Source organism: Macrobrachium rosenbergii, chromosome 9 (assembly GCF_040412425.1).
Source record: "Macrobrachium rosenbergii isolate ZJJX-2024 chromosome 9, ASM4041242v1, whole genome shotgun sequence".
NCBI lineage: Eukaryota > Metazoa > Arthropoda > Malacostraca > Decapoda > Palaemonidae > Macrobrachium > Macrobrachium rosenbergii.
Genome location: NC_089749.1, coordinates 22,318,941 through 22,343,124, shown reverse-complemented (window position 1 = coordinate 22,343,124; position 24,184 = coordinate 22,318,941). Strand labels below are relative to the sequence as shown.

The 24,184-nt window shown below is 37.8% G+C and overlaps 2 protein-coding genes across 18 annotated transcripts in view; one reads left to right on the top strand and one right to left on the bottom strand.

The window, feature by feature from the left end:
- Positions 1-8,420, top strand: part of FipoQ (F-box/LRR-repeat protein FipoQ) — a 161,355-nt gene extending 152,935 nt beyond the window's left edge. For all 13 annotated transcript variants that reach the window (XM_067108643.1, XM_067108631.1, XM_067108632.1 and 10 more), the window contains 9 exons: positions 487-686; positions 1,471-1,627; positions 2,231-2,348; positions 3,017-3,177; positions 3,650-3,755; positions 4,609-4,775; positions 5,675-5,877; positions 6,516-6,731; positions 7,259-8,420. In XM_067108643.1, the coding sequence (XP_066964744.1) occupies positions 487-686; positions 1,471-1,627; positions 2,231-2,348; positions 3,017-3,177; positions 3,650-3,755; positions 4,609-4,775; positions 5,675-5,877; positions 6,516-6,731; positions 7,259-7,394 (1,464 nt within the window). In that variant the 3' untranslated portion in view covers positions 7,395-8,420. The remainder of the gene's footprint in view (positions 1-486; positions 687-1,470; positions 1,628-2,230; positions 2,349-3,016; positions 3,178-3,649; positions 3,756-4,608; positions 4,776-5,674; positions 5,878-6,515; positions 6,732-7,258) is intronic.
- Positions 8,421-8,845: 425 nt separating this feature from the next.
- LOC136841573 (longitudinals lacking protein, isoforms H/M/V-like) overlaps positions 8,846-24,184 on the bottom strand; it is a 131,829-nt gene continuing 116,490 nt past the window's right edge. The window contains exons 5-7 of one of the 5 annotated variants that reach the window (XR_010854006.1): positions 22,324-22,812; positions 12,768-13,212; positions 8,846-9,522 (exon numbers count right to left, since the gene is read on the bottom strand). Coding sequence is in view for 4 of the 5 variants with exons in the window: in XM_067108592.1 (XP_066964693.1) it covers positions 8,995-9,522 (528 nt within the window). In the remaining variant the exon portion in view is untranslated. Of the gene's footprint in view, positions 9,523-12,767; positions 13,213-19,584; positions 20,975-22,323; positions 22,813-24,184 lie in introns of those variants that run through there. The other 4 variants (XM_067108596.1, XM_067108595.1, XM_067108592.1 and 1 more) reach the window with 4 other exon arrangements.

Below are 24,184 nucleotides of genomic sequence, written 5' to 3'. Positions count from 1 at the left end.
AATAACATCGGCAGATTACGCTGCTTAAAAAACGATCTTTCGAGTTGCCATCCATTGCTAGTTTTTTCTAGTAGAACAAAATTTAAAGAAAAAATAAGATAGCCACCCTTGCAGGCTTGGTGTACTTGCCGCAATATGTTCTAGGTACTACCTTGATGTGCACCTGGGTCTAGGAATTAAATCTGTAGAACTTGCAGTACACCTAGGTAGGAGATTAAATCTCTAGACCTTGCAGCACACCTAGGCCTAGAGATTAAATCTCTATACCTTGCAGTACACTAGGCCTAGAGTACACACAGACATAGAGATTAAATCTAGAGAACTTGGAGTAAACCTGGAAATAGAGATCAAATCTTTAGGCTTTGCTGTACTCCATAAAAGCAAAACTTCTCACACAGATCCCCACGACCCAACCCACCAAACGAATTCAAAACCAAAGCCAGACCAATAAGAGGCTAACACGATTTCCCCTTTCTTTTCCCCCAGACAATCGACAAGCTACCAGACAAGGTCCTCCTGAAGATCTTCTCTTACCTGCCCCACCGTGAGATCATAGCTAACGCTGCCGTCTGCAAGAAATGGCGAACCATTGCCTACGACACCAAACTCTGGGACGCCGTGTCACTTCGTCCGGAATGGAACGGCCTCCATGTCAACAGCATCGACGCTCTTCTTTACCTCATCAAGTAGGAATGCTAGTACTGTAGTTCTGTTTGACTAAGCAACTAAGTTGAAGGTTTTAGTTATTTAGGGGGCGTTGGCTAGCCCTACGGTTTTGTGTCTTAAATGAGATGTGAAAATTAAGCCAAAACTTATTTCTTTTTAAAATAATACTCAGCAGGCGTGCTCGTCATTCCTTTTTTCTTTTTTAACGGAAAACTGTCTGAACTTTTCAACATCATTCCAATGAATCCATGAATATTAATTTGAGATCTACTGCGTACTGCATAGATCCTTACGGCCCTTTTAATACTCACGCTTAACAGCAGCAAACATTTCAATTTTAATATAAATAGATGGATTTTAAATAAATGCTCCCGAATATTCATAACATGTTACGCTTTCTCAAGGCTTTCGTAAATTTTGAGCATGAACAAGCCTAGCTCTAGCATATTCCCAAATTAAATATGCTATAATTTGGGTAATTGAATTCGGGCAAGTTCAATAATGCCCAAATATTCACGACTTCGAATTTGCCACAGACATCAATCATTTAGCGCTAATTCTGGCTGTAAGACAGAAAGATTTACAAAAATACATGCCGCTATGGCACCGCCATCAAATTATTAGCTATTCCTTCCATCTTGTGTTTTCTGATTCCAATAACCTCGCTATTTTTAAGAAGCAGGTCTACCTTCTTCATTATCTTGACCTTTTCCCTATTTTTCTCTGACCTGGACTAGAAATGGCATTTGGGTTACTAATCTATTGGGCCCCTGCAACTTGAAACAAACGTCATTTCCTTTTCAGCACTCGGTTTGCCGCCTCTCTGAAGTACATCGAGATGCCCATGGACCTGATCACCAACCCAGTCTTGCATGACCTGGCTGAGAAGTGCCCCAACTTGACCAACATGCTCCTGGACTTTTCCACCGCTATGCAGCTGCACGACTTCAATGACCTCCAGGTAAGGCGACTTTCCGGGACGAAGAAGAAGAGGCAGAGACATTTAAATGGCAGGCTGCGAAAGTCTGTCAGATCTAACTGGATAAAATTCTTATAAAATTAACTTTTTTGCTTAAAAAAGTTATATTTCTTTCGTTTATTAATTAATCTAAATACTTTGTTCGTGCCTCCTTTTTGGCACGGGTTTGTGAAGAGTGAAAAAAACCTACTTTCCTTCTCGTTGCCATACCGATTCTATGTAAAAAAAAAATCCATTCAATGTTTTGAGCCAAGTTTAAAAATTACATAATTTAAGGTTTTTTAAACACGTTTCTATCTGTTCCAAAATACATTTTATACACAATTTTATTTGGTTCAAGTTATTCCACTCAAAAAGTCTGTTTCAAGTACTGTTTAACCCTATTTAATATCTTATCTGCCTGCTCTTTCTTAAAAAAACTTTCTGCCTGTTATTTAAAGAAATTTCATAATACAACAATGTTTTTCTATATGCTTCTACCTACCGGTGAACGATTTTCATAAAACCGTTTTCCTATAATTCAAACAGATTTCTAGAAAACAATTTCATTTTTACTCCCATAAAAATCTGTCTATGTTCTTGCAGGCTTTCCCAACGAAGCTACGGACGATGTGCATCTGTTTATCGGCCGTCATCTTCATGGAAGGCTTCATGCGAAAGATCTATAATTTCATCAACGGTCTGGAAGTCTTGCACCTTATCGGTTGGTTTTTACTTTTTTAACAGTATTTTCTCTTTTTCTCGGTTTATTTTTCTAGAAAGAGTGTGTGTAAGATAAAGGTGAGATACTTTTACAGGCATGCTACACAGGGTAGTCCTAAAGTGTGGATACATAGGAAATATCATTATTAACTGGATGAGAATAACCGCTCCACCGAAGGCTGTATGTTGTTCAGCGACGAAGATGGTTTATGTGAATGTTGAGGTTAACCAACAGAGTGTTCGATACTGGGCGCAGAACAATCTGCATTGGGTGGACCATTCCAAACAACAAAAGATTACGGTGTGGTAACGGAAATTTGAAGTTAATGCACCGGGTTCATGTGAATCTCGCAAAGCGCATCGAACTTTGCATCACAAATGGTGGAAATCACCACGAAGATGTTATTTGTTAATATTTCAATTAAGCATAATGCTGTTAATTTTTTTTTACTGAAAATATGCATTTGCCTATGTGTTCAGACTTTAGGGACACTGCACGCACACTGTGACTATGGACAGTAGTCTCATGTTCGACGGAGCTTTAGACCCAGCTGCAGTAGTACCATTTCTTTTTCTTTCTTTCTTATGCTCACTGGCTTTTACCACGTGATTCCTATCAAACCTTTCACTCATTTAACTTTCTCCATCATCCACTCCTTCCTCAAACAGGCACCTACGAAAAAGCGGACGAGGAGGAAGAGGAAATTTACGAGGTCATCAACATCCACAAGCTGAAGTCTGCCACACCAAACCTGAAGGTGGTCAACCTTTACGGCATCAACTTCGTCGATGACTCCCACATTGAAGCCTTCAGCTCTAATTGCATCCAGGTGAGAGAAATAATAAATTACTTTATGGTCTGTGAAAGCACGCTTAATGTATGAGTGCGTGTGTATGTAAGAATGTATGAAACTTGGGCTGTATGGCCAGGCGTTGGGGCATGGGAGACCACTTAGTGCTGTTATGGTAATGAAGAGGTGATAGTAGTTTTGTTTCAAAATAACATAATTAAAAACTCATTTGCGCCATCATGGTAACGTAGAAATGAGACAAAATAAAACTAATATTAAAAATACACACAAGTATGTATGTGGAGAGAGAGAGAGAGAGAGAGAGAGAGAGAGAGAGAGAGAGAGAGAGAGAGAGAGAGAGAGAGAGAGGCTATGGGACAGAATAGAGAAATAAATTCCTAGGTTCAGCCCCATCCGCCCCAATCCCCCCACCCGCCCCATGGAAAAACAGAACTTTGATTAAGTACAGCCAGTAAAGACCACAAACCTTTACTTCTTCTTTCTCTTGCAGCTAGAATGTCTGGCCGTCAACTTCTGCGCTAAGGTGACAGGGACGTCTTTGAAGATTCTACTGGGCAGGTGCAAGAAGCTGAAGTGCCTCCTCATGCAACAATGCAGTATGTATAATGAATAATCTCCTCCCGCAACACTGCAATATTTATACAGCAAACTTTCCGTGTGCAATATTGCAAACAGAATGTTTTCTAATGTAAAAATATGGCGAGGTTACGTAGCCTTTGCTCATCCCCAACTGCAGTTTCTATAACGATTACTTTATACTCTATGTATAACTCTAATGTGTGTTATGGATGCAATCCTATTTAAAAATACAGTATGCATAAAAAATACTTTATTCATAATACAATGCAGCGCCAGCAAGGAATGCTTACGCAATACGTCTGCCATGTTACGAAGATGATGTCAGATTTTATTTGGGATAATCTGCTCTCGCTAAAAGCCAGAATTTTATTTGACAAGAGAATCGGGTGTAGAATTATTTTTTTTTTTTTACTATTCTACTCAAAATATCCATGCATTCTGAATGACATTTCCCTCACTCATTCTAATCTGCCTACTTTACAATAAAATTTCTTTCATTCTTCTCGATATTTTACCTTATAACCGCACTAATCCTTCATCTAGTGCTTCTTTCCCAGTCTCTAGCTCTCAGAAAGAAAAGTAAAAATAATGATGTTAATACGATTCGTTTATTCTTAAAGAGCAATTTCATGGTGTATTCTAATTTATTCTACCACCAACGTGTAAATGCGAAATTACGCAATGCTTTCATTAGTAATTGATGTTATTTTGCCACTTTTACAAAAGGATAATACTGTACAATCTACGCACAAAATCTATCTTTTAAATAATATCATATATGCAGTCTGACTTACTTCGACCTTCAGACTAATGTCAGACTGTCTGATTCACCATGAGACCTGTCAGCTAAAGCCATTGCCTGCCCACCAGGTCTCCAGAGCGATAACGTCCAGGCTGCCGAATGGGAGAAGTCCTCGGTGACGGAGCTCGACGTGACGGCCACCGACCTCTCCACAGACTGCCTCATCGACCTGCTGTCCCGCATCCCAGCGATCAGGTGGCTCAGCGCTGGACAGCTTGATGGCTTCACGGATGCTGTGAGTGTTCGCTGGATTCAAGTGCACTTTCCTGAATGATGTCGGGCTGCTGGCATCACGATGGCACAAACGCGGGAGATTTCAGTTCTAGTGCCACTCACTGGCTGCATGGTTCACAGATGGCAGCAAGATATTAGAAGAGACTAGAAATACCTTGTTATTATTATTGCTATTATTATTGTTAATGTCGTTGTTTTGGTTGTTCAAAATGCATCCACACTCTTATAGGACAAGCCAAAGGAGCTCATTAACTTGCTAAGAACACCTTGTCATCAAAGATTGTTTTATATCATACACTGGCGTCACAACAACAACTACAGCAACATCAACAAAAACAACAACAATAACATTGAGTCCAGCCTACGATGCAAAGTTAGTTGAAGAGAGAATTCAAACATATCACAGTTAAGATTCTCAACTATCACACGATGGCACCAAAAAAAATTGCTTCATTATAAAAACTGTATGAAGATAGTATTTTATTCAATGACTGACATAATTAAAAACTGTCATGCTATTTTTTGAGAGATTCGCGTCCAATACTTCGTTACATCACTCCGAGTCTTCCTTGCAGGTCCTCCCCGTAGGGGGGTAGGGCCGTTAGTGCAACTCATGCGGCGCACTGTAGGCTTTACTTAAGGTTCTTTGCAACGTCCCTTCGGCCCCTAGTTGCAACCCCTTCCGTTCCTTCAACTGTACCTCATTCAGATTCTCTTTCTTCCATCTTACTTTCTACCCTCTCCTAACAATTGATTCGTAGTGCAACTGCGATGTTTTCCTCCTATATCACACCTTTCAGACCTTTTTACTGTCTACTTCCGTTTCAGGGCTGAATGACTTCATAGGTCCCAGCACTTGGCCTTTGGCCTAAATTCTATATTTTGTTCTATTCCTTGCAGGTCCTGAAGGCGTGGACTGAACGCGGCAATCTCAAGAGCCTGATCGCCCTTGACCTCGACCTCTGCGACAACCTGTCAGAGGAAGGCCTTTACAAATTCTTGGCCCGCTATGGCCAAAATCTCCGAGGACTGGTTTTGTCCGGCATTCCCCAGTGCACAGACTCTCTCTGCTCAAACGTCATGCCAGCTCTGAAGAACATCAGGTAGGCCTGTGCACTTCAGTGTGGAGTATTTTTATTCATTGACATTACTATTCTTGCTCCTCTCTTTTATTGACCTTAAATAACCTTGATACTTTCGAAAATGGGCTATGGAAATTTGCCAGTCAATAGAACCGTAACTGGGGGTGCAAGAGTTCCAAAATTCCCCACCCCCGAACCCCAAGCAAGCATTTCTTTTGATTCCTGCAAAGTTCGCAACATAAATTGCTACCGTTTTTGCAGTTATCATTCGAGTAACTTTTCCCATATCCCCAATAACTTATCGTTATAATCCTTATTATTACCGCCGCAGAAAGATACAAAATAAAACTCTCCCCTGAAGCGTCTTATGTTTTTCTTTGTTAAAAATATGTTACCATTAGTGTAAAACGTGACCTATATGATCTTAAAAGGAGACCAAAGACCAGAGAGGGGTTTGTACCACTGGTAGAGAGGCGAAGAAGGTGGAAGAACGAGAGGCGTGTCATTTGGTATAGGCTAATTGCAAGCACACCATGAGCCGCAGAGCTCGATAGAGCAATTCACTTGTTCCCTCCCTCACTTCCCTGAAACCCGGAGTATGATTCATACCAAATATCCTCGAAAATATGAGTTATTAATAGTGCATCATCCCCAAACAGGATTCTTAAGATGGGGCTGACAGAGGGTCTGTCTTACCGTCTCATGGGTAAGATCCACGTGGACGGTCTCCTGGACAACATCGCCCGCTACGGCCAGAATCTGGAACGCCTGGAACTGTCCTGGGACCCCGAGTCTCTGAGATACTCAGACAAGAGTCAGAAGGCCATTGACACGATGCGCGTCCGGTGCCTTCGTCTCAAGTGCCTCGTCTTGGCGTAAGTTGACTAGTATTTTTTAATAAACAGAGGCAGATGGGATGGGCATTTTCATGCCCGTGTGTTGCCCATGCCGAGAAAAATAGAATTATTAAGATGTATAACATCACTTCATAACGTATTAAATTTCTATGCCTTTTGTTTTATATTAATTTCGTAAACAAAGGTTACTTGCATATTAAATCAAACAGCAGCCTCGTTCGTTGTTTTAAAATATACATTATAAGTTATCTTTTACAGCAATGTTAAACATTTCTAGGCAAGGGCAAGGGCCTGTCCCTTGCCTCTGCCGCTCATGAGCGACATTTATACCTTTAAACCTGTAAATAATGTTCCCACTTAAGACTGCTGATCTGATTTTCGTAATGTATGATGTTATTCTTTCAGTTACTGGTCTTGACTCTTTTTATTATTATTTTTTCTACTATGAATTAACCATAGCACTTTTCTGCTGTCTCTAGTATCATTTTATTTACTATTTTTCCTTTCTGTTAATAACATGCTTCATCTTGTTCTTGTTCTTCCAGGGACGGCAAATACTACGAAATCGTCAAGGCCAACTTCGAGCGAGCGGACCGAGTCACAGTCGTCAGAACAGCCACCAACTGCAGTGTCTCAATCGTCTATCTCCTGACTCATTATAGAGATCTAATCAATAATTAACACGTGATACACTCACTACCCTTTAAAATGCGATACACGTCCTCAAGAACAATAAGAAGTACAATATACGGTAGAGCGTAATTTGAAGTTTAAAAATGCGCGGGAGATTCCGTTGACTCAATCATGACATAAGTCGGAAGATGATTTTTTCTTTTAGGATGAACTGATAGGCAGCAGTAAAGCATTAAAAAAAAACAACGTACTTCCACTACATACTACTCAATATGAAGTATTTTTTTTTAATAACCATTGACAAACTCGGAACTCCACATTAGTTAACCAGTTAAGAAAAAAACGCGAAATTCCATGACGATATTGCGTTGGTCACTACAAGTTTACAAAAAAAAAAAAAAAAAAATCTCATTTTGTTGACAGACAACGACTTCATTCTGTGTAACCTGCAGTGTAACTATCTGTATTTTTCGGATAATTGAAGTCTTAAAAACACAAAATAAAAAAATATATATAACAGAATCACACGGAAAATGAAAAAAAAAAAAGTGAAACAAAACCATCTTACCTAATTGAGTAAATTTAGACCTATGCGCCATCCACTGCGTACAAAAATAAGAAACAAAGTGCCTTAAATTTTACACATTTTAAATCATTGAAAATATTTCACAATACATAATTTTTTTAAGCTTCTGAATTACATTTGGGCTTCCTGTAATGAATAGATAACATAGATACATCATTGTTACTTCTAGTTAGGTCTACATTTTACGTAAATAGCACGCACCACTTGCCATTAACCGCCCTTTTTGGCAATCCATTGCCTGTGCATAGATGGTTCAAAGACCTGACGGCTTTTCACGTAGGCAGGCAGTAATTAAATACTACTTTAGGTAAATAACGGATATTTATATTTGGAATGGAATATGCGCATCGCCTACACAAACGTGCTTTTGTTTATTATTGCGTTATCTGTTTCCTTCAATTCCGTTTTCTCATTATGCATCTTTCTATCGTCCTTTGTTGTTGTTAGAAACCAAACTGTTATGCGTAAATAAAAGTATAAAAACTTTATTTCAGATGTTTTCCTTACATACCAAAGCAATACTGAAGGTAATTATGGTGCCACAATTGAACATAGAACATTGCAACCTCTGGCAGCTGTCGTATGAAACGCACAGAGGTTATGCCATTCAGGTTGATCCAGCCGTTCTTGAAACCCACGGGCGGATGGGAAGGGCAGTCCAATACCCTCCTCAGGTCAGGTCCCATGGAGACAAGAAAAAAAAAAGGAATAAGGAAAGAAAGTCGGTTTGAGTCTTTGAAAACAGATGGAAATAATTTGCCATTTAGTTTTTTAGTTGGCAGCAGATATCATTAGGGCTTTTAATAATTTAACTGTTTTTTTAATATTTCAATCTGTTGATGGCGTGGAGAGAGAGAGAGAGAGAGAGAGAGAGAGCAAATCACTCTAGGGAAATGAAATAAAAAATACTTCGGACTTTCGGTATTTTCTACTTAAAACACCACCTGAAATTTACATTCAGAAAAGAATAAAATAAATAAATAACTTTATTTCGTCCATGGAAACCAGGGTCTTTCCAGGGCAGTCGAGATCTCCTCTCTTCTGGACATAAAATCCATCAGTTTAATTTGGTCCGCCATTCGCCACGTTCACTTTAGGTACGCTGTTGACGCTGGAATTACCACCGGGGGACGAGGCGCTCGTCTGAGGATGCAACTGCAGACGGGGGATGTGTTCCGTCATGGACAACGACAGAGACCGAGACGACGGCGGCGCCTGCTGACTAGGGGAAATCGAACCGGCTGTCGAAGAGACAGACGGCCTCAGGATGGCTGACGCAGGCCTGGAAGAACCCCTCGGCAGTGGGCGTATGAGATTATGCTGGGCGGCGAGGCTTCCCGCCCCGATTATGGAAGAAGAAGACAGCTCGTTGAGGGCGAGGTTGGCAACGGCTGCCTGGGCAGGGTGAAGGTTGCGGATGTGCCTGTTGAGGTTGCCCGCCTGGTTGGCTTGGTAGGAGCAGTAAGGGCACGAGTGGCGCCTCTCGCCCGTGTGAGTCAGGAGGTGCCTCCTCAGAAGGAACCGCTGGTTGCATCCGTGGAACTGCTTCCCGCAGACGTCGCAGGAGCTCACGCCGTAGCCGGCCTCCTCCTGGAAAGACAAAGGGCACCACGATGCTTAATATGCAAGAGCAGAAATGCGTTGGGATGCAAAGCTAACTTAAATCTTCAATGACAACAGTTTGCCTATCACAGATCCACTGCAACAGAAAGAGCCCTGCCTTACCAGCTTCAGAATAGATAATGTGCCCCCTTACGAGTATTAACCTATACATTCAGAAACAACTACCAAAACACAAGGCAATTAACCTTGGAAACTGCAACATAATCTTATGATGACTACTAACCTACCCTAGCCTACGCAAGAAGTGAAACACTCCCAGAAACTACAGATCTACCACAAAATGTGCGCCTGTTGGAATAATCAATTGCGGTTTGCGTTTTAAAATTATATATATCTTTATGCCATAACCTACCGGCGTTCTATGAATTTAAGGGCCATTAAAAACAAATTTGACACTCACTCGTCACTGTGGAAAGCAGGTAGGTGGGAAAGGTATCTATTAGGCAAACACAAGTGGGGCACAAACGATTTGGATAAATTATAAACAGCAATTAGTTTGCTCTTGTGATATTTTGGTGGTAAAGAATACGTCACACATAACATTCTTTCGTGTACCTACAAAACGTATTGCGTTATTTGTCTGTTTATGATACGAACCAACACCAGCATGATATAAGCACGTCTACCTTGATCCATCGTTTTTGTAATAACTTATCGTCATGAATAGTGGAGCTGGCTGTAAGTTATGTATATAAAAAAAACCTTGGTGCGAGACTACCATTTATAGCAACGTCTAAAAAAATATTCTTTAGACCTTGATTTACAGGGTCCTGGAGAGAGAGAGAGAGAGAGAGAGAGAGAGAGAGAGAGAGAGAGAGAGAGAGGAGAGAGAGAGAGAGAGACTGGGGATTAATGATCATCTCCTTAAGTCCAATATGTCTCCACGTACCACACCGCCCTTGACCATAATTGTTGTAACGTCAGTTCACATAAATAAATCAACTTTTAAATACTAGCATAACTGAAACAGGCCTCGTAATTTGCCTGTATCATCATATCAATGAAAACAAAATACTATGCATGTTTAATGTGACTTCTGTTAACCAGGTACGGGTAAGCAAGCAAACATACACCATAAACGTAATTTACTCTATCTTATGTGAGTTATGAGACACAACGAGGCAAGAGACAACTCAACGTTTTATCTCACTTCAGGAACGGAAAACAAAATTCTAGTTGAAAATAACATCTTTTTGAATTGCTGTGGCTTGGAAAATATTAAAGGGGCTCACTATTCGTTTTTCACAAATCATAATGACAACGCCTAATTTTTATATATATATATATATACATATTATATATATATTATATATATATATATATATATATATATATATATATATATATATATATATATTACACACACACACATATAGTTGCTCCTTTAACTGTAAAGCAGACTGATCCATGTATATATGTATGTCTTCTTCTTTTAACGTCTTTTTTTCCCATTTGTATGGGAGTAAACACGATGCCTTCTTTGAAGGACTTTGATTTGGCTTTTGGGGTAGACCGTAGTCTCGATCGGCTGCCCTGCCTGACATCGCTTTAGACCCCGTAGCGTATGCATGTATTGTACCAGTCTGGCGCACTTTCTCCTAGCAGCAGAAGTTGTTGCGCAGTTAGGTCGACAGCCGAGACGTGGAGTGTCTGGTATGTTTTTTTAGATGTTGGAGGGCTTTGTTTGTGTGTGTATTAGTCTTGTAACAGCCATTTGCTTTTAAGCAAACCTATCCGTTGATTACATACATAATCCCGGGGTGTCTACACAGATAGCAAAGTGTCCGCCTCTCTGACCGGTCGGCTGCGGATCTGAACCCGCAACAGACCTCTAAGAAGTCCGAAGCTGCTGCTCTAATTGACTTGGCCATCGAGGCTCCCGATGTATATATGCATGTATATAATATACTGTACGTGGGTACATACGTTAAGGATTGTATCATAGGCAAGGCAGTAGTGAATCGGGAACATTCCATCAAAACCTTCTGTTCCTCTGCTGACTTGAAAAACAAACTCCAAGTTAACATTTCTCTGGCCTACATGTCGGTATTCTCTCTAAAAAAAACTGTAAAAATACAAAACGTACATGACTCCTACAGACGAGTGCAAAAATAAATGAAATACCCAGGATCTCATTTACACATTTTGTAAGTCAGACTAAGAAAAAAAATGGTTCTCTAACTTTCAAAACAAACCCTGAGCGAGCCAACCTTGAACTCAATATGAAATTAATTCACCAGGTTTCCCGAACAACCAAAGAAATAAACAAAAAAAAATCATATATTTCCTACACAAACTTATAATTGCTTACTTCAGGCCTAAACCTAGGGCACAATCTTACTCTTCCCCGCCCCCCCACCTTATTTTTCTCATTTACCTCGGTCCTGGGCTAGGAAAGGGCCTTTTGTTCTTCATTCTTTGACCTAGGTCCATTCCGTTGCGTATGTTCCACATGCATTCACTTTCTGGTAAAGTTGGCTATGGACGTATATTCCAAAGTCGAAAAAAAAGGGAAAAAAGTTTTAACTTTAAAAGCTAATAAAAAGTACATTCTTCTAGATCAAATTAACTCGAATAACTTCAGGATTTGAAAGCATACAATTTGTAGCAGTTATCTTCATGTTTTTATTAATAGCCTTTCCCAGGGGTGCCCGATAGAGATAGATACTGATCACTCATCATTCGAAAGGACTAATTTAGGAGGAATATTTCACTATCAGGGACCAAACAAGAGCAAATAAATGACAGTGGTCCGAAGGGGTCATTTTATAACAAGAGCTACCTGGAGTCATTGACGGAGAGACCACCTTGAGCAAACTGACAAGTCGATTGCGGTCAGGGAATGGCTAATGGGCAACTTCATCAAGAAACAGAATAAACTGAGAACCTTATTTGACTTAGGGTCAAACTACGTCCGAGAGTAAGCTTGGGTAAGCTCTTGACAGGGTCGAATGGGTTCAATTTTAAATAGTCTAATTGGGTCAATTTAAGACAAAAAGCTCAACTTATGGTAAAGTCCATTATCAGGTATTTACTGTCAAAAATTTCCTTCCCGGTCAATAATATTACCCAGTTCAGTTCAAAAGCAAAGTTTCTACAGTTTCCAAGCATTTCTTGTCTTCCCCAACCCTACCCTACTAGTACCGGGGGATCATTATAGACACCCCCCCCAAAAAAAAAAGGAATCCATTGCTCCCGTGTGGCCAACGTACTTCAGCAGTGCGTTATGGAGGGCACCGAGGCCTCGCCGCCAGGCACCACCAGAGTCTCGGGATGCCGCACGCGCACGTGTCTGATCATGTTCTCCCTGACGTTGGCCCTGTAGTGGCAATGGGGACAGGGGAAGGGCCTTTCTCCCGTGTGAGTGACAAGATGGCGGTCCAGATGGTAGCGCCGCTTGGTTCCAGAGAACACCTTCCCACAGACGGGGCAGTTGGTGACGGCCGTGGCGCAGCCATCGTTGCCCGGGGACCCATGGTGCCTCCTCCGCTTACTCGGGGAAGGGTTGCCGAAGGCAGCGCTTGTCCCCTCCGGCTGTGGTGGCCTCTCCATGATCCCCAGGGCAATTTCGGTTTGGGGCTCCATGAAATAAGGAGGAAGGCCCGTCCAGTGCTGCCCTTGGCTCTGCAAGCTACCGGAGGCCTCGTCACTTCTGTTCTGGAAGATAGGGAAACAACCCGAGTCAAATTCTGTCTTCGTTTGCACTTTTCTCCAATGATTGGCATCTATAAGTTATCTCTCATCTATGTATTCTCTCTTTTTTCTATGAATGGGGACGCGTCAATGACCTAGATGTCGTGACGCCAGTTTTAGTACCCATAAATCAATCAATAAATCTATGAATGGGGGCGGGTGTCATTACCACTATATACGAGTAGTCATCTTAAATGGAAGCATATTATGTTGTTGACTATACACAGGACTATGTTTTTAAAGTGGAGGACAGGTGGCACTATCATTATGCACGACTATTTGTTTTTTATTTTGGATTGTATGTTATTTCTTTACAAGACCATTCTTTGTTTAGGTTACGGGCAGGTAACATTATATACCCAACTATTATTTTTACTTGAAATGTCAATATATGTATGTATATGTATATATGTATGTATATATACATACATATATATGTATATATATATATATATATATATATATATATATATATATATATATATATATATACTTTATTTTTAAATGTTATTGTTAATTTTGAATGAGAGGCAGGTTTCAACCTTAAGAGCTTATTAATTTTTTTTAAAATAGAAAATACATAATCACTAACAACCACAAAGTAATCCACTTTGCTCATAAGAGGAAGGAAGAAAGACGAAAACAAAAAACGAACAAAAAACACTTGAGAGAAGCCATTCACCTATCCATCATTCAGACAAGACGATCAACCGAATTCCTGAATAGAATCAAATGAGTAACTAATAATAGCAAGAAAATCAATTTCGTCCCTTATCTTCAAATACATTTCTAAAGGAAACGAAAGACAGATATTAAGAGATAATTCGCCTCTGCCATCAACAAAATACATTTCTAAATAAAGGGTAAAACATACTGGAAAATACTTCGTCTCGGCCATAAACCAACTTCAGGAACCAAATAATTCGAGATGAAACAAATGAAAAGGGAAAGAGGACGGTATTTTGATAAGAGTATCTAACCTTCCATAAGAGAATGTCCCCGCAATTGATTTGACATTAAACGCTGAGTTGCAAATAAATAAATACGTACTGATTTAGCGAAATTACAAAACTGTATGAATAACGAGCTTCTAGTGTCTGACCCCAGAATTAACAATGGTAGTTTATAAATCATACATCTGAAAACACTGACCAGCACGTCAAAACAAAATTAAATAAAATCAAAAGGCAGAACTGGTGCATTTCGAGTTTTTATATATATATATATATATATATATATATATATATATATATATAATATATATATATATATATATATATATATATATATATATATATATGCTAGTGTTTACATAAAGTCATTATATATACTATATATATATATATATACATATATTTTATATATGCCAGTTTTCAATAAGTCATTTGGGATGAGGTTGCTAGCCCCATTTCTTCATCCCTTTGTCTTGCAACACACCACATCGTCTAAACACCAAATGCTTATTTCATTTGTTAGATCAAAAGGCACAAAAGGCTTTATATACTATGCATATTTTATATATATATATATATATATATATATATATATATATATATATATATATGTGTGTGTGTGTGTGTGTGTGTGTGTGTGTGTGTGTGTTGTACATATATAATGCATACAAGGAAAATAAAACACTGAATACAAGGCTAGAATACGGCTTAGATATGAGGACAAAACTGGTCAGGATTTATATAGAATGTTTCATCCTCTTGTAATACATCAGATATATATATATGTATATGTGTGTATATATATATATATATATATATATATATATATATATATATATATATATATATATATATATATATATATATGTAGATGACTTTATGAAAGGTGAAAATTAAAAGACCAGTAAAGCGCTTTCGTGTATTGCGTACATTTTTCGGGGTACAAGTAAATCAGTTAAAGAGATTATAACAAGAAAAATTCACAAACAAGATTCAGTTACTCAACAAAGTTGCAACATCATTACGACGTAATCACAGTTTGAAGTCAAATTGTCACAGATGTCAAAAATAAAAATACTTACACCGAAATTAGTTAGAACAGGCTATTGCTAAAGAAACATTGTATTTCTCTCGTTACAATTTGCGAACAAGGTAACTGCCTATTAAAAGACTCCAATATTCAAGGGTTGATTGCGCCAAAATGCTTAATAAAGGCAGATTCAATTATATTTCTCTTAACAATGTGGTTACAAAAAATTATCTCAGATGAATTTTTCCAGTCTATACAATGGTTAAAATCATTCATATGTACAAATAAAGCACTTGTCAATTGGCCTGTTCGAACTGCGTAACGATGCTGCCAGCGACGATAATCTAGTCTTCACAGTTTGACCAGCGTATTTATTATTCAGCATATTAAGGAATCGTAAAATATAGCCATTACCAGCTTTGGGGAGTTGAGCGAATGATGATATCTCGAAAGCAACTCAGAATTTTGTAAACAACATTATTCAGGGTAGTACTTTTTAATGAAACACATGTTATGGAAGTGTCAAAACATTTTCTCACCAAAGGCTCCCTATTGTTATTGGAATAAAATAGCTTTGCTTTTCAAAGATTTGTCGATTAAAAATCTTTGCAAATATATTCCCAATGTCAAATTTTACAAAATTCTGAGTCTAAGAATTCCGGGCCGCATATCCTTAATGCCCTTAAAAACATGCTACAAAAAACTGAGAGTTTTACATTAACGTGGTGGTCTGAAGGCATTAAGGATATGCAGCCCGGAATTTAGACCTGGAATCTTGTAAAATTTACGACGTGGGAATTAGTGTTAAATACCCAAAGTTTTTAATCGACAAATCTTACAGAAAGCTAGAAACATTTTTTATCCAATACTGGGTAGGGGAGCCTTTGGAGAGAAAATATTTTGACACTTCCATATAACGTAAATCTTTGTTTCATTAAAAATTACTAAAAATTTTTCAAGATAACTGTTGTTTACAAGAATTCAGGGACACTTCAGAATATCATTGTTCGTAACTCCCAAAACAAATTAATGGCTGTATTTTTACACGATTCCTGTGCTGGATAGTAATAAATACTTTGGTCAAACTGGTAAAGAACTAGATTATCGTCTAAAACAGCATCAGCATGCAGTTCGAACAGGCCAATTGACAAGTGCTTTATTTGTATGATATGAATGATTTTAACTATTGTATAGACTGGAAAAAATTCATCTGAGATAATTTTTTGTAACCACATTGTTAAGAGAAATATAATTGAATCTGCCTTTATTAAGCATTTTAACAATCAACTTATGAATATTAGTTCCTGGGTCTTTTTAAATTAGATAGTTACCTTGTTCATAAAATTGTAGGAAGTACAATGTTACCTTTTAGCAATAGCCTGTTCTAACTGTAGTTTCAGTTCTTATATTTTTAAAGTATTTTTTGTTTGGTATGTGACAAATTTGACTTCAAACTAGTGATTGCATTCAGTAAATGATGCTCTAGCTTGTTATGGCTTTTTGATCTTTTGTTTTGTGAAGTTTTCTTGTTTATGTTCCCTTTATTTATTTTACTTTGTACCTGAAGAAGTGTACGCACACGAAAGCGCTTGGTACCTGGTCTTTAATTTTCACCTTTCATGGTCGTTCATGTATATATTTGTCACGTGCAGTTTGGCAGACTTATTGTTGATATATATATATATATATATATATATATATATATATATATATATATATATATATATATATATATATATATATAAATATATATATATATATATATATAATATATTATATATATATATATATATATATATATATATATATATAAATGTGTATGCCATTCTATGGAACACATAAATTACTATATTTCAGCGCTTACTGAAAAGGTTAATGATAAAACATCAGATTATAAATATCATTCTTATTTTTAGAAACTCCATCACTGTCTTTATCACATATCCAGATCTATCGAATTCAGACCAAAAACTGTATAGAAATGTACATGGTATATTACAATGACTCTCAGTTTAGAGAGAGAGAGAGAGAGAGAGAGAGAGAGAGAGAGAGAGAGAGAGAGAGAGAGAGAGATTAACACTCATTTCACACCCTATATTAATATAACTTAATATATTTTCACAAACTTGCATTTTAGAGTCAACTTGCTTGCAGTACAAAATACGTAGAATCATCCATTATCCATAAATAAATAAATAAATAAATATTACTTCTTTATTCTATCATACACATCATCTACAAAGTCATTTACGGTCAAAAACCTTACAGAATTACACGTTATGAACAATTACGCCCATTTTATCGTACAATGAAATGTATACATTAACGTATACGACGAAGAAGCATGCTGTGTGGAAGTCTTCTTCTGAGGGAAAATGCCAATGGAACTGGCAAACTGGTGTCCCTTTTCTTGCCCAGGCCATGAAAAAGCATAAAAAGGAAATGGAAGGAAGAATTATAACGAGAGTGAGGAAAACAAATGGTGAAAGAGAATTCCAAAGGACAAACCAGGACCAAAACTGCGTAGACCAAACACACCTTTGTTGTATTGGAATATTTTGACTTTCGGTCAGCTATCCATCTGCAGACAAACATCACGACAGGAATTCTGCTTATTCGAAAAGTGATGACCACATCCCATTTTTTGGATAGTCTTTATTTTCATCTGATGTAGTCCAACAAATAAAAAGATCCTTCATAGCAGAAGCATAGAAACTTGTAAATTGTAATGAAAATATAGAAAAAAAACCATGAATGGGCTGAGATCAATGGAGGACTAGAGACATATCTTAAGTCAAGACATATGCCATGCCTTCTAGGGGTGGTTGCCAAATGCTCCCATACAGGTTATCAGCGAAGAACTACCTAATTCTTCAGGAAACTTCTACCCACTGTTGCCAGTAATGGGCGTGCCTTATCCTGACTATCCCAGAGAAAAGAATGAGAGAAATCCTCCCTGTATTAAATTGCAATAGGGACTTTTCATAATTTCTAGCACAGGTAACCATCAGTTTTTAATATTTAAAAAAAATCACAACTATTCGAGTACTAGCACATGACTCTCGTATTGTAAAAATAATCTCTCTCTCTCTCTCTCTCTCTCTCTCTCTCTCTCTCTCTTACACACACACACACACTTTTAAGGGCAAACAACATCTGAGAAATTATCTTAACATCTACTGAATTCCTGGCTGCAACCCATTACGTTTTAATACTTGACGTTTTAATACTTCTGGCTGCAACCCATAATCGTCTTAATACAATTCTTTAACACAGATCAGGCGCATCATCATCATCACCTTCATCATCCTCATCATACAAAAATTCTTTCATAACTACAAGTACTAAGGATCATTCGAAAACAAAAAAGTTACAATTTTCCTCGAAGTACTGTAAACATCAAAATAAATATGGTCACACCATATATTTCTTTGGTAAATAAAAATGTAAAGGAAATCTGTTACACAAATTAGAATATATTCCCCATTCTTTGATAACAAAGAGTCCAGAACGCATAAAGCCTTTGCATGACTTTGTAATAAACAAAGCTAATAAATTACACCTGACAAAATCTCACTTTCCTGTTCGGTATCATTAACACGTCTCGTTAAGTCCACCGATGACAAACTCTTAAGGTTGTGTTCTACAATAAATCCCGAGGCTAAAAAGGCCATATGATATTCTTACGTCGGTATATTCACTCACTTGTAGGTAATCCAACCACGATGCTTTCATAAACCATGTTATACCTGTTTTATTCTCAAAAATGTTTTTGCTGACGAAGACATTTCTTTCAGTTCTTAGCTGACTTTATTTTAAAGTTAAATACAGGTATAATTACTCAGTTCTGGTGATCTACAAACTTTCAAGTGTAAAATGAGAGGATGTTTTTTTTAGAAAATCCAGCTTTCTTTCAGGCTCTATCTTCATTTAAGTCAATGCAAGCAAATTTAAGATATGTATATATATGAAGCACATTTTTGGAAAAATGAAAAGAGGATTTGAACGCAATCTAAAGTATAAACACATCATATCAAAAGAACATTACATTTCAAGACGATTAAGAGAACTTGAATTGAAAGCAAAAGAATTCCTATGGGGAAAAATATTCCAATATATATCCCATTCAATATGTTTACAAAACAATATTTTTTATTCCTTAATCGCAGTTCTTCAGTAACAAAAACCCATCTTGAAACACAAGCTGTTTATGAATCGAAGGAATCAATTTTGGGAAAATCTTAAACAAGATTAACAAAGGAAACATTACATTTCAAAAGTGATCAAAGGATTCCAGAAAATCCTTTACGGAGTGCGGAAGTTACTTTGACATTTGTAAAGGAAACAAAAGCGGCTTGAAAAAATATTTAATTTTTTATAGAAAAAAATACAAAGACTACACTTTTCCAAAATACAAAAAATAAACTTTTGAAAAAAAAACTATTTTTGGGATTTCAGAACACATATCTCTCTCAAAAGTAAGAAAAAACCTATTAGTTCAATTAAATTTCTGTCGAAAGTAAACAACTCTCATTTCAATAAAATATCTTCATAATCTAGAAATCCTTCTTTGACATCGAATCATCTCTCTAGATAAAAAGCAAAATATTCCCAAATCAAAAGTAAAAACATTTTTATCAAACTCATATGCACCTAGCAAAAAAAAAACAAAAAACAAACACTAAAAAAAATGAATCCTTCACTGAAAAAACGTATAGACCTTGTTTCAGATAAACTTCTCCCTAAAACAAACCAAATTCTTTTCTTTCGATTCAAATAAATTTCTTCCATTATGATCAAATAAACTTTCCTCTTGAGTAGAAAAAACTCTTTCCAAGTAGACTTATATGAAAATCTTTTCATCTAAATCATTTTTTTTTTTCAAAATTAAAAAGTAAACTTCCCTCAAAAAATATTTGAATGGACATAAAACTCTCTCAAAAGCTCGAACACCAAACCAAAATCATAACACCAATGGATTTAAGAAATGAATCCTTAGTGGAAGAAATTTACCTCGTATTGCAGCTTTTTCATATTTTTATTTATTCTTATCCAAATCATTACAATATCTTTGCACGCTGTTCTGACGCAGAGTTGCAGAGGATATTCGACACAAAACTTGCTCACCACTGAACAGACGCTCCATAGAACGAATCAAAACTGAAGTACAAATGATTTAACTAACATCACAGCAGCAGAAGCTACCCTTAACAAAACTGTATGAAAATGCAAATAAATAAATGAACTCTACAGCAGCAAAAAAAAAAACACTAAATAACACATCACAGAGACTAGGGGGTATTCAGTTCGAAGTCGTCCCTTCGAACGTTCACTTCGAGAAGACCAAAATTGTCAGACCTCGCCAAACAACAGGTGTTGCAGAATACAACGAATGTAAATAAAAACACAAACAAGAGAAGACAACAACAGAAAGATGAAAAAAAAAAAAAGGAAGGAAGACCCCCAAAATTCCTCAGGCAGCAGAGGTGGTATTCGTTTCGAAATGGACCCTCCGAATATGCAGCTTGAGATTATCCACTCTATTGGATCCGTGCGAGCAATACGGACAGCGGAACGGCCGCTCGTCAGTGTGCGTGAGCATGTGTCGTTCCAGGTTCTGCTTGCGATTCACCCCAGAGATGAAGCGCCCGCACACGGGGCACTGAACGCCCCCAACAGGATGGCCTCCGCCTCCCCCTCCTTCGTCAGCTCGCAGGAGAGAACGGACTCCTCCTACTCGGCCCTGGAAGGAGGAAGGAAACTTATCTTAGAAGGAGGCACGGCCACATACCCACAACAAAGACATGAGAGGAAGGAGAAAACGATACCAGGCAAATGATGAATGATCAGTTTGACCCACAGCCATTTTTTCCTGACTTTATATGTATCTTGTAAACCTTTTCAATGTACACAATGAGCTCGACATGAACCTCTAGATTCTAATTAATGCGGTAGACGTCGATGACCAACGATTGTGGAAGCGTTATAGAGTATATAATTGAATCCATTATTTCAGATATTAATCAACCATTTTGACGGAGTACTGATGGCTAAGTCGGTCAATTTTTTCTCTCTCTCTCTCCGCACCCTAATTGCTACCCACAAGAGTCAACTACCAACCGTGAATATCATTCTCTGCTCAGGTCAAGAGAAGAATACTAAATTTTCAAAGCAATAAGCCCATGCTGTTCCTTTCCTTCCTTAACCAGGGGATCGAAAGCGAGTTCCTAGACTGAGTCAAAAGTAGCACCACTGCGTTTCGAGGACGAGAGAGAGAGAGAGAGAGAGAGAGAGAGAGAGAGAGAGAGAGAGAGAGAGAGAGAGAGAGAGAGAGGGAAAATCCTAGTACATCAATATGTGTCCATATTTTCATTTCTTCCTGTGTGCGAAGGATGAAGCCCGCAAATAATGAACTTCACGTTCCAATACGGCAAAATCTTAAACATGAGAATGTCGAGGACCGTAATGTACTTCATATTTGTCACGAATCTTCAACAGGGAAATGCAGAGCAAGACAACGAATTTGATGTATGTAAGATGCCACTGAAACATTTTTTGAATGTTGCCGTCATTGTTAATGGGATAGGTATACAAAAACAATAATTTACTCAACAGTATTCAGTAATTCGATTAGCGCAAACAAGAACCTCTACTTTCACCAGGAGTAACGCTCATTCAAATTATTGCAATTTGAAAAAATGCAGTTCTTTTACCTTTAAATTTCTGGAGGAAATGGAGAAATCAAAATTTAAAAAATACCATTACCATTTACTCTTATTGAGTAACGACTCTCTCTCTCTCTCTCTCTCTCTCTCTCTCTCTCTCTCTCTCTCTCTCTCTCTCTCTCTCTCTCTCTCTCACGATGAAAGAATACAGTATTTCAAGATTCTTCTTTAAAAGAATGTTGTAATCCACCTCTACAATCGCATTACAATCACTATCAATACCTATAAAAAAATCAATAATTTTGAGCTTTGATAATTTCAATAAAAAAAAAACTGGAGAAGTAGCCCAGTAATAATAATAATAATAATAATAATAATAATAATAATAATAATAATAATAAATACTGGACACCACAGCTCAATTTACTTTTTAACAATCTTAAGTGCGGATGCGACGTCAAGATCGCGACCCTGCGGCCCCTCCGTCTCCAGCGAGGCCGACGGCACTGGAAACCTCCAGCGAATGGCTGCTCTCCCCATCGGAAACCCGGTCGTCCTGCTCGAAGGCGGAGGCGCCGCCGCCGTGCGAGCGGCTGACGGTGGCGCTGGCGACGATGTCCCTGTGGACGGTGAAGACGTGCGTCCGGAGGTTTCCGATCCTGTTGGTGCGGTGGGGGCAGTGCGGGCACCGGAAGGGCTTCTCCCCCGTGTGAGTCAGCATATGCCTCTCCAGGTCCTGGCGCCGGTTCCGGCCGCTGAAGTTCCTGCTGCAGACCCGGCAGGTGAGGGCGTCCCCTCCTCCAGTTCCTCCTCCTGACGACGAGGAAGAGTGGCTCGGTCTACAGTGGAGGCGGTGAGCGGAGCCGACGAAGGACGAGGCCAGAAGCGCCGGCAGACCCACTTCGAAGCGACGCCTCTGGAACACGAAAGGACTCTTCTTCAGGACGGGTCTCCTCTAAGGCAATGACCTCAACAACCAAATTATTCCATAAACACCACTACCAGTCAAAAGAATTCTATCACTCAATACAAAACACTAAATATTACAAATGGTAACATATCTTCAACATACAAACCGTTACAGAGTAATATGCTTTTAAGAAGCAACCTATCGCAAAAGAAAACTGAAATCTCAGTATTTTGTAATGAGCAATACACAAGGAATATGTACGTACAAGTAGTATTTGAAAACCACAAAATACAGAGGGAAACTGATGGTATTCATACTGGTTCATCTCCCATTACCAAAATTACTATTTTAAAACAGCAGCGAGTGTAGATTTAGCCAAGCTCTCAAGTCATTCTTTCTAATTTAAATGCCCATCCGAAAGAGCTAATTCTACTTTTAGTCTAATGGGAATGCTGCTCACCATGGAAACATATTGTGTCTTTAAACCTTCGATATAGATTTTACCAAACTTGAGAGCAAAATGTGTCTATGTTCAATTAAAATGTTAATTTCCAGAAGAAAAAAGAAAGTGTATTTGATGACGCCAGTTTCTCCATTAAGGAGAAAGAACACCTGCAGACTGGTCAGGGAAATAAATATGCCATAATCCATATAGAATGTCATATCAACAGCCCGGATTTTCCGGCAACCTTGTCATCACTGGGAAGTCAAAATTACCATACTTTCACACCATAAAATCATAACTTCTTGGGGGTTCCTTTCACAGATGCAGTAAACAATTTTGCGTCAGAAATCGCAAGTAAACGTTACCAGATATTCACAGGAACTCCCCAACTTTGCATTGTGCAAGACATTTGCCAAATAGAAAGTTGCTTTCTTCCACATGGGAGGCAAACCTCTTCAGTTGCTGAGGTCTGCTACTCCAGTGTATGAAAGATACTGTTTGTAAATACTTTTTTATGAAAGATACTGTTTGTAATATACTTTTTTATGAAAGAAACTGTTTGTAATATACTTTTTTTATGAAAGATACTGTTTGTAATTTACTTTTTTTATGAAAGATACTGTTTGTAATGTACTTTTTTATGAAAGATACTATTTGTAATATACTTTTTTATGGAAGATACTGTTTGAAATATACTTATTTATGAAAGATACTGTTTTTAATATACTTTTTTATGAAAGATACTGTTTGTAATATACTTTTTTATGAAAGATACTGTTTGCAATATACTTTTTTATGAAAGAAACTGTTTGTAATATACTTTTTTTTATGAAAGATACTGTTTGTAATTTACTTTTTTTATGAAAGATACTGTTTGTAATGTACTTTTTTATGAAAGATACTATTTGTAATTTACTTTTTTTATGAAAGATA